General features: G+C 27.2%; 1 protein-coding gene across 1 annotated transcript in view; it reads left to right on the top strand.

The window, feature by feature from the left end:
* The window catches only part of LOC142332819 (uncharacterized), a 42,372-nt gene extending 37,754 nt beyond the window's left edge, over window positions 1-4,618 (top strand). Inside the window, exons 5-6 of the mRNA XM_075379433.1 lie at window positions 2,069-2,193; window positions 3,502-4,618. Coding sequence (XP_075235548.1) covers window positions 2,069-2,193; window positions 3,502-3,972 — 596 coding nt within the window. The 3' untranslated portion in view covers window positions 3,973-4,618. The remainder of the gene's footprint in view (window positions 1-2,068; window positions 2,194-3,501) is intronic.
* The last annotated feature ends 16,874 nt before the right edge of the window (window positions 4,619-21,492 follow it).

Below are 21,492 nucleotides of genomic sequence, written 5' to 3'. Positions count from 1 at the left end.
CCAGTAAAATGACTGAAGACAAAAAAAAAATTGTGTATTTTGTGATACTGCTCTGTTAAGATTTTATATGTGCACATGGCCACACAACTAAAACTTGTCATTTTTGCTGTTTAATTGTAGCATTAAATTAACCCTGTACTCCACATACAAGAAATACTATAATACATTAAACCCCTTATATTCTTTTTTGTATAATCGCATATTTAAATTCATGTTCAATTGTATATGAATTTGATAATTCAGGTTTATCAAACTCCTACTCTTAACACAGAATATTGCCTCTATAAAAATACATTTTTAAATTTAATTCTAAAATAAACTGATTTTAAAAATCAGAAACAAAATCATAAGATTCTTTTTCATAGGATAAACTAAACTATATAAAGAAGACATTTTTTTTTAGTTATATGAAACAGTTTTGTTATCTGGATTGATATAGGTGGTTGATATTGATATTGCTAAGAATAAATGACTGTTATTTTTAGCAAAGGTTGCTACATCATAAATATAAAAGCATGGATAAGTTGAAATGTTTATTTTTCTAAATATAGATCTACAGGATTCATATATAAGAACAAAAAAATGACAGCCTGATCTGAAGTTTATATTTTCAAGTGTTATGATGTGATGAAGTGTTACAAAACATCTATTTAGTGAAAGATAAACATTGTCTGGTTTTTTTTGGAATAAGTGAATCATTTATTTAATTTAGAACATTCAAAAAAATAAATTCTTAGAAAGTCTCGGAATTTTTATTTTACGAAAAATTAATCATTCATACTCCAAATAAAAATCTGATAGCTCACTTTCACTGAATCTGAGTTGAAAAAAAAAAATACCTCAAGATTTAACATAATTTGGATACAAGATATGTAAGTATAATCCACATTTAAAAGAATTATGATGAGCTTAATAATTACTGCACTTCAAACAATGCAAACTAATGAAATTTGATCGTGTTATGAATGAAATCAATTTGATTTTAACATGTATTTTAAGTATAATGAGTAAAGAATCAGAAGGTATAAATTAAATTCCTGCCAATATTTTTGAAGAAGTCATACATGATATCCTTCTTACAAATTTAATTAATGTATCTTTCAACAACAGAGTACTTCCCAGCCACCCAAGACTTACGTTGTTATTCCCATCCTTATAAAGCGTTCACCTAATTTAAACAGTTGTTATATGTCAATTCATTATTATCCATATTTTCTGAATTATTTGAAAAAACTTTGAAAAGTAAACTTATAATTTTTGAAAAAACTATAAAATATTAATAAATTTTCAGCATATTTAAAAAAAAACAATTGTCAACAGATATATTTCAAATTCCTTACATAACAGAAGATTCCATTTTGAATTTTTAATGACCTCAGTAAACCATTCGGTTTAGTTCCATATCTTTTACTAATGTAAAAACTTAGTAGTAATGTAATGAGAAGAACTGTTTACAGTCTGTTAAAATAATAACCTTGGATAATAATGAAAAATGAAGAAAAACATTGTGTTTTTTTTTACATTTGGTACATGTAAAAATTGTACATGTACATTTAATGAAGAAAATTTATGCATCAGGCGAATCAAATTCTACATGAATTGAGGAGATGCAAATTATAAAACCACTCTGTATTATTATTATTTTTTAACAGTTTTTTATGTACTAATAAGATTGACTAACTTTTTTGTTTCATTCGAGTACGTTCAATTACTTTTTTGTGTTCTGTGCTTTTCTTTCAGCCCAGTATTGTCTCATTCTTTCTGATGTTACTTTCCTTTCTTCTTTGGAAATTTGGGTTAGATTTTGGCTTGGAACCTGTTTCCTTGTCCTTTGTGACTATTTTGGGGGTTTTGTCCAGGAGCATGCTCTCTATGATTAAGAGTGCACTCATTATGAATATGTATCCATAGAAGTTAATTCTTCTTTTTCTCATTGTGTCTGACAATTTTTCTATTTTTTTGTATAGGGTTTTGTTTTTGATGTGGATTAGTTGTTTTGAAATTAGGGGCCTAGGATTTCTCTTCCATATATATATATGATGTTTTATTATATGATTTTTTTTTTAAGGTGACATCGAGCCAGATGATGTGTTGACTGATCCTGCATTGAGGAATCAGTTATCTTTGAATGTCATTGATGATAAAAAATTACCGGAAATGAAAATTAAAACATTACCAGTTGAAAATGATCAGGTATATATGTTAATGATAATTATTTTATTTAATTGTGCATATATTTTTTAAAATTTATTATTAGTGTTAGTTATCAATGATCTACTGTTGTTGGGCATATTAAGGTAGCTTTCCATTAATTTTCATCTTTTTATTTCAGAAGTTTTTATTCATTAATATTACCACATCAGTAAAAAAATAAATAATGAAATTGTAATGGTGGATTCAGTATTTTTACACTATATACAAAACATTAGGAAAGTTTAACATGAATCATGTTAGTTTTCATTTTAAGATTATTTTAATTGTTTTTAAAGATGTTTTTGTTTTTAATTATGAATTTTTAACATTTAGTTTTTTAAAACACGTACATTGTATTTGGGCGATAACACAAGCATTTTTCACTCAGATTAAAAAACCTTCAGACAAGGCTACAATCTTCGTCATCTGCCATCCCCTGTGAAATAAGGGAATGTAGCCGAGTCAGTCATTGCCAGATAGCTAGTGTATATGTATTTGTGTAATACATACACAAATGCATAATGATTAATGACAAATGACAAACATATGTAACAATACTCCTTGCATCATTATAGATTTTCCAAAATCCTGAATAGTAAGTAGTTTTTTATGAGATCGCACATCAGATGCTGATCTTCTATGAGGACAATGGTTTTGCACTACAAATCATACCGTTTTTACTGCTTAAGTAGCCATCTGAAAAAATAGTGACTGTAATTTGAATCTCCTCATGCACAAATAAAATGTGAATTTACAACTTGAATTCACTATGGTTATAGGTTTAACAATTTTGTTCAGCGACTCCGCATACATTCAACACTTTCCTTGATCTTTTGTGTTTGTCATTAACAGTCTTGGTACTTATGGTGAAAAAAATTCTTGCACTGCAGTCACTGATCGTGTACTGAATTACGGCCATAGAAAAACATTCCTCTCGTGAAAAAATTATCTTCGCATTAATAATGGACTGAGTGTTCTGTTTGTTTGTTATGGCTACCAGTTGTAGTTTATTGTATTGATGAGATAAATAATTTTTTTAATTTTCTACAATACTGATTGATTGGTTGTATTTTATATCAAGGAACAGAGCATTCCTTGATACAAGAGCTGTTTACGCTCTTTGTTACAAGAGCTGTAACAAAGAACTCGTCTGATTGCATTGTTGATGAAAATTCACCCTTACAAGCACCAAGTGCAAACATAATTTACTTTTTGGATGAGCCAATCTTGATCCAGAATAAGTAATATTTTACATTAAATTTAAGAAATATATTACTGCTTAAACTTTTCTTTATTTAATTATTACAGCTCGACAATTCGATTAATAGCAACGAGAAGGTAGCATTATCCTCGACATTAACATCACCATCATCGACGTCATCATCAGAATGTTTATGGTGGATTCGTGATTTTTTGCAGTTGAATCACGTTCCACCATGTTTATTAGCTGCAGTACTGGTCTTAATAATAATTTTATTATTACGTTTCTTATTTACTTGCGATACACGTAGAAATCTTGTGCATAGATCATCTCCATCATTTAATGATGATATGAATGCTTCATTGACTAAATCGATTTTTTCATCACCTGGAAAATCTATGCCCATCGCTGTATTAGTGGATCCGATCGATAAGACAGATAAGAATCAAATGGAAGTGATAGTACCGACCATACATAAAATACCTCCACCTAAATATGATGATGCAGTTATGAATGACGATGAAAGTCTTATGATTAAAAACACATCTTCACCACAATCATCATCTAACATCGCTTGATTATTTTAATTTAAATACACAGCCATTTTAATTAATTGTTTTATTATGGCTTATTTTAATTGTGATGTTTATTAGTAAAATATTACTAAAAAAAACTATACTCTTTCTATCTTGTCTTCTTAAATAACTAAGATTTTATTAAAGATTAATTGATGTCACATATCATTTATATCATTAATTTATTTTATCATATAAAAATATATATAATAATTATCATTGTATTTTCATGTAATTAAAGATTTTGATTTTAATATTAAAAAAAAAAATAATGATTCTGGATGTTTTTAATTTATGTATATACTGATAACAGCCTTAACAGAATTATTTTTTTATTAATTTATCTTATTTGAAAAAATATACAGCTCTATTTATCGTGGTTAAAATACATATAGTTGTAAAACTGAATGTAATGTGTACAAATATCTGATGTAGCATACTCCAAAATTTTAGTTTTAAGAATTTGAGTATCTCCAAATTATTAGAATATTTTTTCAACTCTTTATCTTGTAAAATTATTTAAAAATTTCAAAAATGCGGATTCACAATCCACAAAAGCAAAATATTCATTAAAAATAGTTTGATATTTCTAAAATGATGCATAAATTTTCTACATATATATATATATAAAAATGATTAATTTCTCAGACATCAGCTACTCGTACTCCATATCCCATAAAGGGAGCACATCAGGTTGGCGATCCTTGGATTTAATTATGTAATAATAATAATTTTATCCAAATAAGACATTTTTTAAAAATACAGAAAAATTTTTAAAACAGAAAAAACTTTGTCCCAATTTTTTTTTTTTAATATGATTATTGGGGTTCAATTAACAATAATGTTGAGGACAAAGTTGATCTAAATTAGAAAAATAATGATTGTTCTATTACAACTTGGCCAATAAATGTGTTGCAAGAAAATATGTACAATATATATTAAAAAAAAATCCAGAGAATTTTCATTTAAAATCCTTAGTAGTTACATATTAATAATATTTAATCAAGTTTATATCAAAATATTTATTTTGATTCAATTACGTCTTTTTTTCCTGCTTCATACTGTAAAAACAATTGTGCATTATATATATATATATATATATATATATATATATATATATATATATATATATATATATATATATATATATATATATATATATATAAAATTTTGTCTATTATTTAGTATAACTTAAAATGATCTTTTTGTGAGAATTTTAGAATTGACAACACTGCATCAGTTTGTAAGATAACCTGATAAGTAAAATAATTAAAATATATATGTATATATTTATTTACTTCATTTTAATTTTTGTAGTCAAAGTGTATTATTATGATTAATAGTTTTAAAAGATTTTAAATTTAATAAATTAAATAATTATTATTTATTTACAGTATATGTAATTGTTTTTTAGTAAATTTTTAAAATGAGCTTATTTATTGGTATATTGTTAGAATATTGAATTATACATACAATTTTCTGCTTTCATTGTTAAAAGAATTTATTTGTTATACGAAAAAAATCAAATCTTGGGTGCTATTGTTAAAAAAAATCTATACGCACAAAAAATAAATGAATAAAAATAACGAAAATATAATTTTTTTCCCTATAAACCTAGTAGTGCTTTATTAAACACATTAATTAATATGTTTCTGCTTTATTATGTAAGTATCAGTTTTTTTTATCACATTTGACCAATAATAGCTTAGTTTTATTATTAAAACAAAACAAATTATGTGTTTAAATATATACAGCAGTATTTGTTTGATTTATGTGAAGAGGTACTTTAAATTAGCATATTAAAAAAAGTTCTTGGATAAAAGTAAAATAAGTATAACAAAAAAGTTTAACCTTTTTTTGTTATAACAAATCCTGAAAGGGATATGATATATGTAAAACATATAACAAATCCCGAATTGGAATTTTCTGGTAGTGATCATCAGTTCATTCTAGTGCTAAGCTAAGGGGAGTGGACACTTTAGTATTTAATGATAATTGTATGAGGTTAGTGAGTAAGGGGGGTGTTAGGTTAAGTTTGGTAGGATTTGAGCGTTAAGTTAAGTTTGGTATTGTTTCAGTTTGGTAGGTTATGTTGATATTATATGAAGTTTAGTATACGGAAATGATGTTACTTAACCAAACTTAATCCAATTCTCACTTCACCCACTGACATTGTCTAATTACATAATTAGTCTAATTAAATATACAATTTGTATATAATTTATAATATTAGTTTACGACTGAGTAGGTGGAACAGTGCTACTTTAGATGGTGGTAGACTGCATACTAAACCCGTATTTCATTTTGACCATCTTTGTGATAATTGGCATTTGTGTGCTTGCGTGCTATATTGAAAAACCTGGGTTCAATTCCTGGATAGTTTCCAAAAATTCTATCATGCATTCATTACTGATATTACTGGTTGAAGATATATATATATATATATATATATATATATATATAGTTATATATGATAACTGTATTAAATATGGTTTACCTAACTATTAATGAGATTACTTTCTTCTTACCTCCCTTTCTTTGCACGTTCTATTGATCTTATACCATTTTAACTCCACTACTAATGATTTATAAATTAGGACAATGTGTATCGAACAAGTGCCATTCATGGACTAACTAATTATTCTCACAGTTAACAAAGGGGGTACAGCTGCATTGCATTTCCACCATACTGTGGATATCTTAGTATTTAGTAATATGCAACACATGTGGCCTATGGAATGCAATGTGTCAGGATTTTACTTATCTATAATATATATATATTTTTTAGCCCTTTTGAAACTTTAATTTTATTTCCAAACTTCATATTTTTCCTTGTTAAAAGTAATTTGGAACAGACATTTTAGTCTTTGTATAACGTAAGTAAATAAATCAGATTATACTTAATAGTACATTATTTCCTAAAGTTTTCTGAATTAGCAAGTTGCTTATTGATTTTACTGGAACATTTATTTCCTTTGACAAAATTAAAAAAATTTTAATATATTTAAAGCTTATGAATGTATACTGTGTTTATTAATTACATATAGTTAATTAGTTGGATTAATAATAAATATGGTTCTAATTCAAATTATTTAAAACTTTTAAGTTTGATTATTAGAAAGCAGTTGACCTTGCGAGATCAAGATCCATTCAGTTATCTCTATTGGCGAGAAAGAATCATTGATTACAAACTGTACAAGATATATCAAAATAAATTTTTAAATATATAGTAAATTATTAAAAAAGTATTTCAAATTTTTTATATGGATGTTCAAAATTAAATTTGGTCTGTAATGATCAGAAGCGATTTTATTTAATTGTTTTGTATAGCTTTAAATTCTAATTTGTTTGTTCGTACATCACCATAATGTAATAAAGTAATTTTTACAATTTTAATTAATAATTTACGGACCATTGTATTTTTTATTAATAAAATATTATTCAAAATAACTAAATTAAATATTTCTTGATACCATTGAATTCAATAAATATCATTTGTAATTTGAAACAATATATAAATAAATTTTGTAAACTAAAAATGAATTCAGAAAATATTTGTTTGCAGGATAAATAGATAACTTGTTGGTTGCAATATTTTTCTTTTTAATGCACGTAATTTTTAAAAGTCACAAGGCCGGTATAAATTTAACTCTTTTGAGTTAGAATTTAACCTTTAGTTTTACTCAGAATGACAAAAAAATAATTGAGAATAAACAGTAAAATATACCTGCATAGAAGGGAAATTAAGGGGAGAACAGGAAGCCTCGCTGCAAATGTTTGTACAGAGTATACATAACAGGTACTGTAGCCAGTGGGTTAATAAACATAAAATTTAGCAGGTTACATTTTTATATATACTTTATGAAAATTTGTATTTCATTCCTGAGATATTTCTTTTCAACTGTGTGTGTATAATTATGAGAGATGATAGAAATGCTGTGTGTCAAATTAATATAATTGTTTAACAATGTATAATAACAAATTATTTTGTTGATTTAATAATATAAAAGTTCTATTTTATATATACAAAACATAATAAATACAAAAAATTATATATTAAAAAAATTAGTCAATACTTAGGTGCTTAATTAAGTTCATGTTAAGAGAGTTATTAAAATTAACTGCTTTATTCTATTTCATTTTATAGCGGATTGTTAGATAATGTTATCGACTAATTGTTTATCCATTCATTTATATGCTTCATTTATTTTAAATTTATTTATACCTTAATCATTTAATTTATATGTTTTAATAGTTTTCTTACCATTTTATGATTGATTAATAAGTAACAATAGAGTACTAAGAAAAAATAGTAATAAAGTTGAGCTAGTAAAATGCTTTATTACTTTTTGCTTCATGTGAAACAGTTAAATACACATGACTGAAAGGTTTAATTATTATTTATTTTTTAAATACAAATTCTGGAAATAATTAATTTAATATCAAATAATAAAATGAATCCATTAATCCACTGAATAATAATTGAACTAATAATAGAATTAATATTCCATTTTATTTCAATAAAAAAAGATTGAATTTATATTACACCAGTAAAATTGTTTAATTTTTCATTTAAAAATATAATTATGAGTTTTTATGACAATTTTTAAATATATATTATGTTGTTAAAAGTGAATTTTAAAAGGCATTGTAACTACATCCTGAACCCTGTAGAGGAAGACACCCACTTTGTGATGATCCTAGTCATCATACCAGTTTAAAGTTAGATAGATTTTATCTATACTTTTGATATTGGATGAGTATTTTATTTTTTTATTTTTTATTTAGTCTTTTATTTTCCATAACTCCTCTAAAAAAGAAGCAAATTTTTGTAATTCAAAGTGTGTAAACCATTATCAGTCATTCATTTAAATCGCAATAGAAGTGTAATGTATTGTGCTATAAATATCATAATTTTAAAAAAGGAGAAATCTATTTTATTAATAACAACTTATGTTATATGCCAACATTTTGTGATATCAGTGTTCTATATTGATGATTCTATAGCAGTAAATGGGTAAAAAAATATAACTTAATACAGCCTTACAGGAGTATTAGAATTTTTTTTAAAAATCTAACAACAATCATTCCAATAACTTTAAAAATCTTTTCAATAGCTTAGAATTTAAAAAAAAATATAACTACAGTATTTTAGTTATAAAAGACACTCGTACTTCAATACTATGGATCTCCCTTTAACATATTTTGGACCTCCCTTTAACAGGCAAAATTTGGAGCAGCAAACTCAATTTAAAAGTCCTGTGCGCCATGAATGGAGCTGTGTTAAAGGTGAACACGAGCCACTGCTTTGAGAACTGACCGTTAGCTGGTAGACAATTACTTTATTTACATCAGAACAAGACATGTAGCTCATTGCTTTATGGTTTTTGGCCCATAAAGCAGTGACATTTACTGTCTTTGAATTATCATAATCTTTTATAACCATATTGTCTGGAGAAAAAGTAGTAAAGAGGAACAATGTACAGGTATTGAATTGAGACTGTACAACACTACACTTCATTTACATTCATACATAATCATCCTCTGAAATATTATCTGAACGGTAATTACCCGAGGCCAAACAGGAAAAAGAAAGAAAAAAGGTATTTTACACTGCCAAATTGTATGATTAAAAGTACATTACTATATTTATTCTTCTCTCTTTCATAATGTAATTGTTAGTATTTTCCCCCCTGCCTTTTTCTTTTGCACTGCCATCTTGAACATGAGAATATCACGTCTTCTGGGGAAACTAGATCCCCACAATAAGGACAGCTTTCATTGTCTGTTCTTCATGCATGAAGATATATTTTGAAAGCCCTGTGGCCGGTCAGAAATTGGTTGAACCAGAAATTAAGTTCCTCGAATCTCCTCCCAACCCACAGCTCAATTTCTTGTATCAGGCATCCTTTCGTCGTAGTGTTTCAATGTTCTGTCATTCTCTGATCATGTTTCTGTATGTTGCATCCTTGTTTTCACCCCTGATGATTCTCATTCTCATGTTAGCTAACTGCTGCACTTGGTGGACCCCGGCAATAACAAAGATGGCCTCCATTGACACTGATGTATAGGCAGCCGCAGTCCTGAGGGCTGGGTCCTCCAGGCTATCAACCTCCAAGGCTCTTTTCCAAACAGGAATAACATATAACAGTATCGAGTTGGCTATATGTGAGTATAGCTCCTCTTCGATGTCCAAGGGCCCAATGTGTTCGCTAGCAGTCTACTGAGGTTCTTAACCATTAATTCTGCTCTAGTGCGAGTTTCCTTTGAAACAAATCCCTTTATATTTGATTCCTCAGATTGCACCTGCATAGTGATCTTAATCAACCTTCTTCCTGTCACCGCTATAAACCGGATTTTTTTACATGACAATATAGTTTCACCAAATATGAATTTTGGTGAAAATAAAATAAAAATCATACATCAATACATACAAGAATTGAAAAATAATATTGTAAGAGGATGTAGGTAGGGATGTAACTAAAGAAAATTTAATAAAAGTAAGATGTGAATTTCAACAAAGACTTTACAGGAAAATCTGAATAATTTTGAACAAATAATTTAAAAATTGGTACTTTTATTTTATTGAGGAAAGAAATGTGTGTTTCTTTTATTTCTTAAGGACTCTTTTTGTTTAAAAAAAACCTTTATTACAAAATTAACTAATGAATGATTTAAGCTTTATTTCTGATTAACAATTATTCATTTATAAATTAGTTTTTATTTAATCATTATGTTTATCTGGTAATAAATTTTTCAACATGTTGTCAGGAAAGAAATAGGTACCACATTGTTGGTTTTTCATATGTTTTACTGATGTTTTATACTGCTGTATTTACTAGTATGTTTTTTCAATGCTAGAGAAACCTAAAACCCATATTTTTAAGAACGGACAATTTCAGACCTAATGCTTTGGGTCAGTACAACATAACCTAAAAAAAAAAAATTATAACTTCAATACCAGTGAACCAATTTTTATTTTATTTGTTATTCAAAGAACCTTTTAATGAGTGTCACAAGCTACATTGTCTCATTTAAAAACAATAAATTTTCAACCCTTGAAAATTTAGAAAACATTTAAGGGTGAAATTTTGTGTTTGTAATTTCAAAAATAATCTTTACAGTTTTAATCCATAGACTATGATTATTTCAAATGGTTTAAGAAGTAATATCACATAATTTTATAGTTATTTTTGTTGGATTGAAATTTATAAAAAGTATTACCCTTCGGTAGGTGTGGTTTGTCACACGTACTGAGTGAAGGGGTGGACTGATTTTTATTTTATTTTCACCAAAATTCATTATTTTTTTTGGGTTGTTAATTAATGTAATTAAATTTTACCATTGCCATTTAAGTTTTTTGATTGGGGTAGATGTAGCAGAGAGGGTGGTTCCATCCCTTTGAAAATAATTTTAAAAAGGATCTCACCAAGCAAGAATGATACTAACAGAAATACAATGGGACTGATAGCTGTTGAATAATAAATGTTGTAACTTTTTAAATGATCCACCATATATATATATATATATATATATACACACACACACACACAGCTTTTTGAACCTCTGTTTACATGAACTTTCATCAGTAGAACATGTCCTGAAAGTTTGTTACAGTCTTTGTAAATTCTCCAGCAATTGTGTCATTTTTTGGTGTATATATATATAGAAATGTATATGAGTTCATTTATTTTGCAGAGTGGGACAAATTGTATTATATTGAGAGTATAAAAAAGTTGGAAAGCCATCGGTCTAAATGAATGGGACATTGAAAGATAGTTGTGTGTAAAAATAAATGAAAAATTGTAATTTTTTTAAAAACAAAAAATTGTTTAGTTTAAACAAATTTAAACTTCTTACAATAATAATATTTAATAATAATTGTTTTACTGTAAAGTATCAGTATATCATTACAATTATCAGTAAAAATTGTTAATAATTACTGAATCTTTACACTTAACTGGAGAGCCAGGAGGTTTTCTTTGAATTTACTAATAGTAGTAGAATATTACAACATAACTGAGGAACCTTCAAAATAACTGAGTGCGATGCTAGAGCTGACATTAGCTCTAGCATCGCACTCAGTTATTTTGAGCACATAAACCAGCAAAGTGAGAAAAGATTTCTCCCTGGCTTTTGATGTCAGGATGTCCCAGTTGCAAAAATTCAGTTAAATTCCATACATCTATTTCTAATAATTTAAAAACAGAATATATAATTGTCATAAAAGTTTATATGACCTTTGTGTTATAAAAGTCATCTTTTAAAATCATATAAAATCTAATGGATTTTATAATATTTTGTTCAGAAATGGTTTATCTGTATCCCATTTTGTTAAGTTGTTTTCCCCATGATAGTAATGGTTGGTGTGTCATAAAACAGCAAGTTTCTCTCATCAACAGACTGAAGTTTATTTGTAGAGCTAAACATCAGATGTATTTCATTTGTTATGAGTTGCATGCAATTTATATTCAATAAAGAAAGCAATTCTAAACAATTTCAATTTTCATTATTCCAAATAAACCTGGCTTTGGGTTGTTTACTCTTTACAGTTTATGCATTTTCATCGAATCAGATGTGACACTGATGGAAAAATTAATCATTTGATGTCAAAAATTCTTTGTTTGGCTTATGTAGAAAAAAGATTGGTCCCTGTCTTAATATTTAATTTCTCATTAACTTTCTGCTGTCACAATAGATTTTTATAAATTAAATACCATAATAAGATTCAATCTATTTTTAAAATTTTCTTTATAGGAACCAAATATTATTTTATATAAAATTTAATCAGTAACTCAAAAATATAACATAAAAAAGTATGGTAATTATAAAAAAAATGTATACATTCTTAAGATCAGAGTGTTTCAGATACCAAGGTGAACAATTCTTTACGACTGAAATGAGAAAATTAACAGAAAGGTGGGACAAATGCCAAAATGTAGCCAGAAATTATGCCGAAGAAAAACATAACATTCTTAAAATGAAGAAAAGAAAAAATTATTGTGTAAGATTACAATCAATCATTGATTGAAAATATTCAAAATCTAATAACTATTAGACAAAAAAAGGAAAAAAAACAAATAGCGTGTGATTGATATGATAGACAAATGAAATCGACTACATACACAAAATACTTTTGGTTTGTAATACTCGTAAATCAGCAGAAAACACGTCAGTAATCATTGACACATTTTATCCTTTTTAGGAATATTTCCCCTTAATATAATTATTACTTATACTTTTTCTTGAAAAGTGTAGATGCGTATGACATTTTCTTTGAATCATATAAATTATTATAATATTTCTTTCTTACATGAACTACAACCAGATTTTTAGTCTCATGGAACTACTTACCTGCTTCTATTTTCACAACTTGTAAAAGAGTTTGACAATTATTGTTCCACATTGACTATAATGTAATAAATATTATTATATATCCAGTAGATAATATTTACAATTATCTGTTTTACAGCAGATGAAATGGCACCAATTTATTGAATAATTTTGATTATTTTTTATGTTATTTTATATTTAATTCTTGGAATGCCATTATCAAAATGCGTAAAAGTCTGCATTTGCTTTTCATTCTGTATATTTCTATTACTTCTTTGCTTTAAAAAGAAATTAATTATAATATTTTGCTTATTGTTACCTTATTAATATAAACTTTTGTATCTTACTTGGAAATGTGAACTTTATTCTCTTTGGTCTTTGCTTACATTTTAATGAATGGACAAGCTCTCTCATCATTAAGCTTGATCCATTTACAGCCACAATCTTCATTCTTAAAATAGAACAAAAAAAGAATTATTTTTTTTTTTTGTCTTCAGTCATTTGACTGGTTTGATGCAGCTCTCCAAGATTCCCTATCTAGTGCTAGTCGTTTCATTTCAGTATACCCCCTACATCCTACATCCCTAACAATTTGTTTTACATATTCCAAACGTGGGCTGCCTACACAATTTTTTCCTTCTACCTGTCCTTCCAATATTAAAGCGACTATTCCAGGATGCCTTAGTATGTGGCCTATAAGTCTGTCTCTTCTTTTAACTATATTTTTCCAAATGCTTCTTTCTTCATCTATTACCTTATCTATACCTCTATACCTTATCTACTTATCTATACCTCTTCATTTGTCACTTTATCCACTCATCTGATTTTTAACATTCTCCTATAGCACCACATTTCAAAAGCTTATATAAGATAAAATTAATCATTAATGACTGAAATAAAATAACTGTTAAATGTTCAACAGTTCATACATGGTACCTCTACATGTACATTCAATGGTTAGAGTTGACACAAAAATAAACAAACAGCTAGTTTGAGATAACTGTCCTTGTGGTGTTTGGATCATTTTTAAGGTTCAGAAAATTATAAATTTTGGAACAGAGTAATCTGGTTTACTGGTGAAAATGTTGTCATGCATGACAACATAGTTCTGGATGTCTGGTCTCCTCTCTGTTATGGACTGGACCAGCTCAAAGCGTTGGAACCATCAACCAAGCCCTTTCATTCCCATGCATTCCAAACCTTGATCCGGTAATTCTTCTCATGGGATGAACATCTGTTTAGGTGCGTCTGAATGGGCAATATTACAAAAGACAATTGTTAATCGGACCTGTTACCTTTACTAAAAGGGTTTCTTTTAGCCTCTGTCTCGATTCCTCTCATTATTATATTTTCTACTACTTTCTACTTATTTGGCAACAATCCATTACTCAGGTCTGTTATACTGGTCTTGTTACTATATATATATATATATATATATATATATATATATATATATGAGGTCATTTAAAAATATTAAAATATTTTAATTAAGTATCATCTTCAACTATTTTACTCATACTCATAAAAATAGATCAAATGTTTTACCTGTTCACTAAAATCAGTCAAATGTGATAAAAAAAAATACATCCGCAATGGTAATTGATAAATTAACAACCATGTCGTAATAATTTGTGGTAATTAATTTATATTATTATGATTCAGAAGTATTCTACAGAACATTATTATACTATGTGCATGTAGTAACATTTGTTTTTTAGATCTTTTACTACTTTTATACTCATTAAATCAGCATAGTCTTGAAATCCTGGTTAGAAATAATTTAAATCAATTTACATTGAATTAAAATTTTTAATAATTATTTTGGACATGTCATACAAAGAGATGAGAGGTTTCTGTTTAATCGATTGAATTTTATATTGTGAAATTATTGGTGAAACATGTTTTTCTATATGAATGCCTCAAGAGTTAGATGCATTGGCTTAAAGGTGTATTAGTTTATAAACATGTTTTATTCCCAGAGAAGATTAAGATCTTTGAATTAAAGATTCAAAGGTGCATTTTAACATGTAACAAATGTTAAAACATAATAAACTGGCTAGTTTTATACTTGTGTTAATCACTGTATTTACTGTTTGTCATATTTCAAAAAAAAAAAATAATAATAGTCGCAATTTTATTTAGGAGAATTACTACAGGATATAAGAAATTGATTTCTGATCTTATCAAATGTAAGGTAATTTGAAATTGAAGAAAAAATTTGTTAGTATTTTTATGCGCTATTGAAAATTTTTTTTTCCTTGTGTAGAACAATAAATTACATTATTTTTATTTTAATTATTTCTACCTGGAGAGAAATAAAAAAAAGAAAAGATTTACATGTTACGAAAGATCTTTTGAACATTCTACATTGTACAATGTTAAATTTATATTGGTAGTTTTTGAAGTGCAAAATATTTAAAAATGTAATATTCCTAACACATTTAATGTATGTATTGTTTTATATCTCTATCACATTAATTTTTTTTTTAATTTTGAAGGGATCATTTTATGAAAGTTGAATAAACTCCAAAAATTTAATGTAACTGGTGATTTTACTGAAAATTTGTGCACTTAATGAATTGAATATTTTTTGTCCTGTAAAATGTACTTTCAAAGATAAAAAAAAGTACAAAAAAAGTTTATAAATTATTATTATTAACATTGGTAACATCCTAAAATTATGATAAAATTAAGGCATATAAAGATATAGATGTGATGTAATTAATAATCCAAAATCATTCATGAAGATTCAAAAAATGCAATTAGCAAAAGAAATATACTGAAAGAAAAAAATAATCCAGTACTGTATAAAGTAAAATATAGAAATAAAACTTATTTGAATCTTGTGTTTTGTTGTGTAAAAAAACATAACTCACAATCATAATAAACTTTTTTAAAATGCATTTTTTAAAAATTAAATAGATTTCTGTTAATGTCTTTTATTTGTATCTCTTATTTAAGTGAATCAATATATGTATAAGAGAACAAATATGTTTTTGAGAAAAAAAAAATTATCATTAAACGATGATCGTAAATTTGAATGCTGGATATTTATCAAACAGAAAGAAAATCTTTAAAAAAAATGTAAAGGACAGGTCATTGATACATTTCTTGAAATTAAAAATCTAGGAAAACTGCAATAAAAAAGATTAGAGAAGAATGTAGAAAAATTTTGTTTGATTTTGGATCATTCTGTATGAAAGACAAATTACTATGATTTGATAGTTATGTTAATCAGATGCTGAAGATGATAAAAAAATACAATTTGTTGACATTTATTACAACAAATTAATTTTAATAAATGGTTGTTGGGAAAAATCAAGATAAAAGAAACCAAAGTGGCCGTGATGAAGTGACAAAAACATATGCTTAATCTGTTGAAGAGAAATCGTACCGGATGGTCTAGAAAAGAAATACCAAACATTGCAGTATTAAAAGAAAGATATATAAAATTTGTTTTAAATGACAGACAAGTAATGGTATGAATCCGTAGTATACAGTATATTTCTGCTTACCAAAGATAAAAAATTCCATGTCCTGGGAAAATAACAAAATAAAAACTGTTGCTGTTGATTTCATAGAGAAGTTAGATTTATCATAGAAAAAATCAAGGTAAATTCAATTTTCATAAAGAAAACAGAATACAAGTGATTGAACACTTCAAGGACAAATGTTTTTGACTCCTTCTACACTTATAATTTATCACTGTTAAGTATTTTAAAAGATACCAATACTTAGAAATGTTTATTTCAAAAAAATAAATTTGTTCATGGAAATCAAAAATTTCTTAAATTTATCTCCTAATTTGTTTAAATTATGGAGGTTTAATTTACAGAGGTTTGGGTGAAAGGAGACATCTCTGAAAAAAATCTCTGGCTACATGGATAACTAATTGATTAAAACATAATATCTGAGATATTTGAAGATGAGTTATTTATAGAATTATTAAGAAACAAAGGTTGTGATTTTAAGAATGTTTAAGTTAATTGTAATAATTTCATTACATTTATAAATCAGGGTTTTTAATAACGCACAAGCTAATAAAAAATTCATTTTATGTATAGATGTAACATAAAAATAAACAAAAAAGATTATTATACATGAATAAAACTTTACTAATTTGGATTACATGAAGCTTAGGTAATTTATTTTACACAAAATTGAATGTAAGCAGTTCTTTAATCTATTAAAAAACTGCATTTGTTGTACTAACTAAAACAAGAAAAAAATTCTGGATATTTTAAATCATGAAACAGAATAAATTATAAATTAGAATTATAAGTACAATTATTATAAAAATAGAATTGAACGTAAGACTAAATGTTTAGTTACCTCGTGAATAAAATATCTGTAATGAATTTTAATTTGATAATCAAGTAAAGGAAAAAAAGCTTTACTAAGAATTGATATAACATCAATATGTTTATGAAATTTCATAGTACCTGAAATAAAAAAATACTTTTCAGAAAACAAAATCTCTGTAATTTATCACAATTTTTAATATTTATCTACATTATTAAAATATATCGAACATGTTATGTCACTTCCAGAAAACATAAAATTATCATATTACATTTTTACAGAATTAAGAAGCAATTCAACATGTACACAGTTTTTTTTTTTCAATTAAAGAGTGCAAAAGTCTAGTCTACTATAAGAAATTAAAAAAAAGTACACATATCGGATAAATTTTAAAAATGAAAGAAACTATCATCTTATAATGTTTTATTTTTCATTATTTAAAAAAAATAAAATTTATTGTATCTTTAAAAAAAATTTATTGCGCTAAAAGGTCTTTCATTTTTATGTGGCAAGCAGACAATTTGTAGTTTGTTCGATTACTAATACTTTCATCAGTTTGGCATTCATATTGTCCAATTCATTTTATTTATTTTCTTGTATGTTGGGCCTACCTGATTGATTTAATTATCTAGGTTTATTGATAGTACGTTCTTACACCGGTAGAAATATCATTTGTGGCATCCTGACGGAGGCCAAGCTGCTAACTGAGTGATGTTAATCAGTCTGTGGGTTCAAAAGACGACCTCTGGTAAAACCCATCAGAGCTAGGTACGGAGCGGGTGGCATGGTGACCAGAATCGGTTTTCTAAAAAAACTGATTCATCGGTTATATAAAAATTAATTTATACGGGTGAGTAGTTATGTTATTTTAATTTTATATTTGAAAACCATTTCTCCACGGTTGAATAGTAGCATCTTTGATTTTCCATCTGGAGATCTTGGGTTTAAATCCTGGTCAGGCATGACATTTTTTCCACGCTACAGAATTTATTTTTATCTATCAGTAACATTTATCGGTTATCTCTTCTTGTATATAAATAAATATGTACTTCCTGCAATCTGTACTAATAATTTATTATATAAATTAATTAAATATTAAAACAAAATTTTATTGGAGTTCTTGTACATAAATACTTATTTTCGTAATAGAAAAAATTTCCTTTTTTTAATTATTTTTTATTACAAAAATATAATACAAAACCTATTCTACTTCATGATTATTTAATTTTTTGAAAAAAGCTAGAAATTTCAGTTCATTGAACTTATGTAATGAGGTCTTGAATAATAATGTTGATTCAAATATCAAATTTTATAAATTATCTCAGCATTCTGTAAATGTGATAGAATAAAAATGAGTTATAAGGTTCTTGATAAAGTGTTACATTACTATTATCAATGTCATAATTAGACAAATTATGTAGTTCATAGTAGATACTTTAAACTTAAACTTCTGAAATGCTAGCAACTATATTAATTTGTAATCAATAATGTAAGTTTTAAGTTAGAAAAACTATTTTTTAAATTTAATTTAGGGACTGATTTATTGAAAAAAAAAAGACGTGTAATGATTATTTATATACATTATAAGTAAAAAAATGCTTTGATAAAATTTTCTCCAAAATGTGTTTGCGAAAAATCAAAATTGGTTTTTTACAATATCCCCTCACCTCCTGAATGAATTTTGAAAAAATGAATATAATCAATCCCTCATATAGGGAAAAATATTTCAACGAAATTAAGAAAATCAGTTCGGTCAAATTCTGACACATAAGGCCAAAAGCAGTGTGACACGTATGTATACTTATGTTTTTTGGTCAAGAAAAAGAAAAAGATTGACTAGTTGGACCCCAAAATGTAAAGATTTGCAAAAAATCGGTACCCTGTTTTTTTACAAAATAACCATACTTTCCCCTTTAATATAGCCATTCTAGCTATATTGATTTTTTTTTTTTTTTTTGTCTTCAGTCATTTGACTGGTTTGATGCAGCTCTCCAAGATTCCCTATCTAGTGCTAGTCGTTTCATTTCAGTATACCCTCTACATCCTACATCCCCAACAATTTGTTTTACATACTCCAAACGTGGCCTGCCTACACAATTTTTCTCTTCTACCTGTCCTTCCAATATTAAAGCGACTATTCCAGGATGCCTTAGTATGTGGCCTATAAGTCTGTCTCTTCTTTTAACTATATTTTTCCAAATGCTTCTTTCTTCATCTATTTGCCGCAATACCTCTTCATTTGTCACTTTATCCACCCATCTGATTTTTAACATTCTCCTATAGCACCGCATTTCAAAAGCTTCTAATCTTAGAAGTATTCTCAGATACTCCGATCGTCCAAGTTTCACTTCCATATAAAGCGACACTCCAAACATACACTTTCAAAAATCTTTTCCTGACATTTAAATTAATTTTTGATGTAAACAAATTATATTTCTTACTGAAGGCTCGTTTAGCTTGTGCTATTCGGCATTTTATATCGCGCCTGCTTCGTCCATCTTTAGTAATTCTACTTCCCAAATAACAAAATTCTTCTACCTCCATAATCTTTTCTCCTCCTATTTTCACATTCAGTGGTCTATCTTTGTTATTTCTACTACATTTCATAACTTTTGTTTTGTTCTTGCTTATTTTCATGCGATAGTTCTTTCGTAGGACTTCATCTATGCCGTTCATTGTTTCTTCTAAATCCTTTTTACTCTCGGCTAGAATTACTATATCATCGGCAAATCGTAGCATCTTTATCTTTTCACCTTGTACTGTTACTCCGAATCTTAATTGTTCTTTAACATCATTAACTGCTAGTTCCATGTAAAGATTAAAAAGTAATGGAGATAGGCAACATCCTTGTCAGACTCCCTTTCTTATTACGTCTTCTTTCTTATGTTCTTCAATTGTTACTGTTGCTGTTTGGTTCCTGTACATGTTAGCAATTGTTCTTCTATCTCTGTATTTGAACCCTAATTTTTTTAAAATGCTGAACATTTTATTCCAGTCTACGTTATCGAATGCCTTTTCTAGGTCTATAAACACCAAGTATGTTGGTTTGTTTTTCTTTAATCTTCCTTCTACTATTAATCTGAGGCCTAAAATTGCTTCCCTTGTCCCTATACGTTTCCTGAAACCAAATTGGTCTTCTCCTAACACTTCCTCCACTCTCCTCTCAATTCTTCTGTATAGAATTCTAGTTAAGATTTTTGATGCATGACTAGTTAAACTAATTGTTCTGTATTCTTCACATTTATCTGCCCCTGCTTTCTTTGGTATCATTACTATAACACTTTTTTTGAAGTCTGATGGAAATTCCCCTTTTTCATAAATATTACACACCAGTTTGTATAATCTATCAATCGCTTCCTCACCTGCACTGCGCAGTAATTCTACAGGTATTCCGTCTATTTCAGGAGCCTTTCTGCCATTTAAATCTTTTAATGCTCTCTTAAATTCAGATCTCAGTATTGTTTCTCCCATTTCATCCTCCTCAACTTCCTCTATAACACCATTTTCTAATTCATTTCCTCCGTATAACTCTTCAATATATTCCACCCATCTTTGTTTAGACGGTAAAGGACTTTACCTTTCGTATTATATATTGGTGTACCATCTTTGTTTAACACATTATTAGATTTTAATTTATGTACCCCAAAATTTTCCTTAACTTTCCTGTATGCTCCGTCTATTTTACCAATGTTCATTTCTCTTTCCACTTCTGAACACTTTTCTTTAATCCACTCTTCTTTCGCCAGTTTGCACTTCCTGTTTATAGCATTTCTTAATTGTCGATAGTTCCTTTTACTTTCTTCATCACTAGCATTCTTATATTTTCTACGTTCATCCATCAGCTGCAATATATTGTCTGAAACCCAAGGTTTTCTACCGGTTCTCTTT

The sequence above is a fragment of the Lycorma delicatula genome, chromosome 12 (assembly GCF_047948215.1).
Source record: "Lycorma delicatula isolate Av1 chromosome 12, ASM4794821v1, whole genome shotgun sequence".
Taxonomy (NCBI): Eukaryota; Metazoa; Arthropoda; class Insecta; order Hemiptera; family Fulgoridae; genus Lycorma; species Lycorma delicatula.
This window is presented reverse-complemented; position numbering and strand designations above follow the sequence as displayed.